Here is a 5,306-nt window from a genome sequence, read left to right as displayed (position 1 = left end):
ATTATATTTTTCTTTTTTATCCCCCCCCCCCCCCCCCTATATTATTTCTAGACCTGGAAAATTTACCTAAATTAACAAAATCTTATATAACTACTTGGGTGAATTATAAATTTCACTAATACTTTTTATAGTTATGCTAAACATTTTTCAGGTAGAAATTGTGACTTTTAAACAAACATTTAATTAATTGCTAATATAAAGACTTTGCCATCATTTACTCCTGTTGCATCAAAGAAGTCAATGACTGGAGCTTAACATAGTTTTCTAATAAAGCATGTCATACTGTATTTACTTAAAAATAACCTGCAGGTAGTGTTATACCGTGTTAATTTGAGCTAAACACCAATTTATCAGTGAATCAACACAGCGTAGCTGAAAGTGCACGACATGTATAATATACAGCATAATGTTCCGCTGTTAGGCCAATCATCCTCCCTCAAGGTGAACTACTCATCAAGAAAAAAGTCTAATAAAAACAAAATAGAAAAATCGGTGTAGAAAATAAGGGGCTGTTGAGTACATCATTACGTACATTATTTAAACAACATTTTAAAATGGAAAAAGAGAGTTTATAGCTTATAGCAAAGCTTAGATTGTCTATACTAATTGAATTATTTAAAAATGTAATACAATATTATATATATATATATATATATATATATATATTATATTTACGAAATATTTAAAAATTTAATAAAATATTTGTTATATATATATATATATATATATATATACATTTTCCCTCAAAAGTCAAAAGGCTTTTAATTTGAAATGCTAGACCAGGTTTGAGAGGAAGTAAATAGCTGATTTTGATTTCCGGCTTCACGCTTCCTGCTTGACATAAATACGCTCCGGTGGATTCTAATATTCAGTTCTCACTGTTATTTTTAGATGAGTTTATGTTGATTTACTGTTTTTAAAGTGATACAGGAGGTATGTTACATACGTATGTCTTACTCGCCCTTTGTGTTTGCCAAAAGCGTATTTGTACTTTTAGAAATGGAGATGATAAATATATTGCTTAATAGATGCGCGCTCCATAAAGAGCTAAACAACAAGTGCAATGGCAGTGTATACAATCATATTCCGGTCTTTATATATATATATATATGTATGTATGTATGTATGTTGGTCTGTTACTGTACTGTCAGGCTGACTTTAATTAGGATTGATTGATTATTAATTGTTTTGGTGGAGATGATTTAATTTGTGTGTTATTGTGCTGTCAGACTGACTCTTATTATGATTTATGATATTTGTTATTATGATTAGGCACAAACCAGAAGACACCATTGGAGAATAATTACATCACATCACAATAGATGCATGTTCAGAAGGAAGGAGGAAATAGAGTTTGAGTTGAGTTTATTCAGACTGTGCTCCTCTGCTTTTGTGGCAGGCTCCTGAGGAACCCCCACAATGCCTTATTTTGGCTCGGAGGAGACGGTAAAAGAGCTGAAGCGAGCTCTGTCCAATCCAAATGTTCACGCAGACCGTCTCCGGTACAAAAACTACATCTCCAAAGTCATCAGGTCCGTGAAGTGATCCCCTTGTTTTCAGTGAAGGAGACCGTTTTCAAAAGGACAAACTAATTGCTTAAGATGCTATCCCTGATATTATCCTGTGAAACAGAAACCTAGATATTTAGCAGAATGTTCAAGTTGCTACATTCCATACAATATGAAAGTGAATGGGGACTGGAGTCGTCAACCACCAAAAAAGCACCAAACAATCATGGAAAACCTGTTAATATCATATCCACTATTAATATCCACTATTCAAATAGTCCATGTCCATGCCTGAATCATTATTGAAATTAAATTTTAAATTTTTTTTAAATGTAAATAATGTGGCAGTTAGATATTGCTTGTGTACAGTAGTGTGTAGAATTTAAATTGTTTGCAAGATATAGTAATGTCAGCAAATTTATCTGTTTGAAACCATGAAAATAGCCACAGAAACTGGAATGGCGTTAAACAAAGAAACAAATCAGTTTGAATGACTTATTAGCAAATAAAATAAAAAAATATTTCGGTTACACTTTACTTGAAGGGGTGTGCATAAGACTGACATGACACCTTCATAATCATAACAGGTTTTATGCATGTTTATGACAACTGTCATTAAGTGTCATTCGCTCAGTTATGTCATGTTTAATGCAAAGATGACATTGTTTGTTATGGGCTATGGTTAGGGGTAAGGGTAGGGGTAGGGTTAGGTCAAATAATGTCATATTTGCATTAAAAATGACATAACTGAGTGAATGACACTTAATGACAGTTGTCATAAACATGCATAAAACCTCCTTCATATTCATGGCATGTGTCGTGTCATGATTATGAAGGTGTCATGTCAGTCTTATGCACACCCCTTCAAGTAAAGTGTTACCGTATATTTCTTATTCAGTAATTATTATCCAGTAGTCACATGTGACTGGTTCATGGAAAAGTCGTGGAAATTTGTTGGTTAAAAATTAGTGGGAATCCCTGAATGAAAAATTATCATAAATTAGTCTAACGCATGTCTTTCAAGCCTTATGAAGCTGCAGATTCTATGAGAAACAGAACAACATTTAATTCATTATTTATTATACTGCACATCTTGATATCCACCATAATTAGATTATATTAATAATCATAATTAGATAATTCCACTGTAGCTAATTAGACGGAACTTGTGAAATGTTGTTTCTTTGAAGGTACATGACACAGGGTCTGGATGTCTCCGCTTTATTTATGGACATGGTGAAAGCCAGTGCTACAGTGGATATTGCTCAGAAGAAGCTGGTTTATCTGTACATGTGCACCTATGCCAGTGACAAGCCTGACCTGGCGCTGCTGGCCATCAACACGCTCCGTAAGGACTGCGCTGATCCCAATCCCATGGTGCGAGGGTTGGCCCTGAGGAACATGTGCAACTTTAGGTTTGTATGTTCTTTTTGTCTGTCTAGACCCAGAATATCATAGATGTGCATTTTTCATGGCACCTTAGTTATTACTTAGCAATACCATATCAAACACCACAACAACATCTTAGTAACACCCTAAAAAGCAACATCCTAGCAACCACACAAGACACCCTATCAAGCATTCAGGACACAACAGCAGCCTAGCAACACCCTAACAAGCGATGATCTTGCAACCATACAAGACACACCAAGAGTCATTAACAATGCCCTAAAAACCACCCAGAACATGGCAACAACATTCAAACAGTGCCACAGCAACAAACAAGCAACGCCCTAGCAACTACCCAGGATACCTTAGTGATCACTTAGTAGTAACTTACCAACCTCCCAGGATACTGCAACACCCTTGCAACCATTCAAAATTCTACAACAACAGCATAGCAACAACTTAACAAGCAGCACCCTAGCAACCATCCAAGACACCCTAACAACCACCCAGAATATAGTGACAATATTCAAACAATGCATCAGCAACGAACACTGCAACAGTCAGCCTTGCAACACCATGACAAGCAACACCCTAACAACCATACAAGACACCCTAGCAATCACTCAGCAACCCTAGCTATCACTCAGAACATAACAACAGCCTAGCAACCATCCAAGACATTCTAGCAGTTATGTAACAACCCCCTAACAACCATCTAGAACACCACAACAGCCAGCCTTGCAACATGCTTACAAGAAACACCCTAGCAACCTTCCAGGACACTTTTGCAATCCCTTAGCAACACCCTTGCAACCACCCAGAATATAGTGACAATATTCAAACAATGCATCAGCAACGAACACTGCAACAGTCGGCCTTGCAACACCATGACAAGCAACACCCTAACAACCATACAAGGCACCCTAGCAATCACTCAGCAACCCTAGCAAGCATTCAGAACATAACAACAGCCTAGCAACCATCCAAGACATCCTAGCAGTCACGTAACAACCCCCTAACAACCATCCAGAACACCACAACAGTCAGCCTTGCAACATGCTTACAAGAAACACCCTAGCAACCTTCCAGGACACTTTTGCAATCACTTAGCAACACCCTTGCAACCATTCAGAATTCTACAACAACAGCCGCAACACCTTAACATGCAATGCCCTAGCAACCATCCAATACTCCCTAGCAACCCTCTAACAACCACACAGAACTCAGTGACATCATTCAAACAATACTTCAGTAACAAACACTGTAACATTTTTACTTGCTACACTCTAACAAGCAACTACCCAGGACACCTTAGAACACTGCAACAACATCTTAGCAACACCCTAACAATTATCCTAGCAACCACACAGGAACAATCACCAAGGGCACTTCACTCTAGCCAACATTCAGAACACAACAGCAGCCCAGCAACACCCTAAAAAGCAATGCTCTAAGCAACCATCCAAGACACACTAGGAGTCATTAACAATGCCCTAACAATCAGCCTCGCAACACCCTAGAAACCTCCCAGGTCACTTAACAACCACCCAGAACACAGCGACAACATTCAAACAGTGCACCAGCAGCAACAAACACTGCAACAGTTGACCTTGCTACTCTCTAACAAGGAATGCCCTAGTAACTACCCAGGATACTCCTAAAAATATGGAGCAAGCACACAAGACACCCTAGCAAGCATTCAGGACACAAAAACAACAGCTTAGCAACCATATAAAAACCATCCAAGACACCCTAGTAATCACCTAGCAACCATCCAGAACACCACAACAACAGCCAAGATATGTCCCACATATCAACATTCCACAACACTGCAACAATTTGGCTTCTAGCACCCTAACAAACAACAACCTAGCAACCACCCAGAACTTCACAACAGTATCTTAGCAACACCCTAGCAATCACCCTACCAACCGTTCAGAACACTGTAATAAACTAGCAAGCACCCAGGACATCTTAAGAATCGCTTAGCAACAACCTAGAGACCATTCAGAACAACAACAGCCTAACAACACCCTAGCAGTCACCTTGCAACCTAGTTATTTTCTTCTTTTATTTGCTTGTTTTTCAGGATGCCGGGAATGACAGAGTACATAGAGCAGCCCATTGTTGCTGGTCTGCGGGACAAGGCCAGTTACGTTAGGAGAGTCGCTGTGCTTGGTTGTGCCAAAATGCACAGTCTGCAGCCCAACACAGACATCGGTAGAGCCAAGTATTCTGTTTACCTGAATTATTACACTTGCTAAGGATAATGTGATAAATATCACTTGCTTATTTTAATACATGTGCATAAATAGGCATAAGCAGAGAGATTTATGATTTTAGGTCAGACTGTTCCCTTTAAAGGAATGTTACTGGTTCAGCGTCTGTGATGACCAACAGCATGTCAAG

The 5,306-nt window shown here is 38.4% G+C and overlaps 1 protein-coding gene across 1 annotated transcript in view; it reads left to right on the top strand.

Annotated features, from left to right (window-relative positions):
- The first annotated feature begins 822 nt into the window (after positions 1–822).
- Positions 823–5,306, top strand: part of LOC107566065 (AP-4 complex subunit beta-1-like) — an 11,684-nt gene continuing 7,200 nt past the window's right edge. Inside the window, exons 1-4 of the mRNA XM_016251441.1 lie at positions 823–933; positions 1,400–1,532; positions 2,699–2,923; positions 4,987–5,127. Coding sequence (XP_016106927.1) covers positions 1,420–1,532; positions 2,699–2,923; positions 4,987–5,127 — 479 coding nt within the window. The 5' untranslated portion in view covers positions 823–933; positions 1,400–1,419. The remainder of the gene's footprint in view (positions 934–1,399; positions 1,533–2,698; positions 2,924–4,986; positions 5,128–5,306) is intronic.

The sequence above is a fragment of the Sinocyclocheilus grahami genome, unplaced genomic scaffold (genome assembly GCF_001515645.1).
Source record: "Sinocyclocheilus grahami isolate Dianchi unplaced genomic scaffold, SAMN03320097.WGS_v1.1 scaffold1044.1, whole genome shotgun sequence".
Lineage (NCBI taxonomy): Eukaryota > Metazoa > Chordata > Actinopteri > Cypriniformes > Cyprinidae > Sinocyclocheilus > Sinocyclocheilus grahami.
This window is presented reverse-complemented; position numbering and strand designations above follow the sequence as displayed.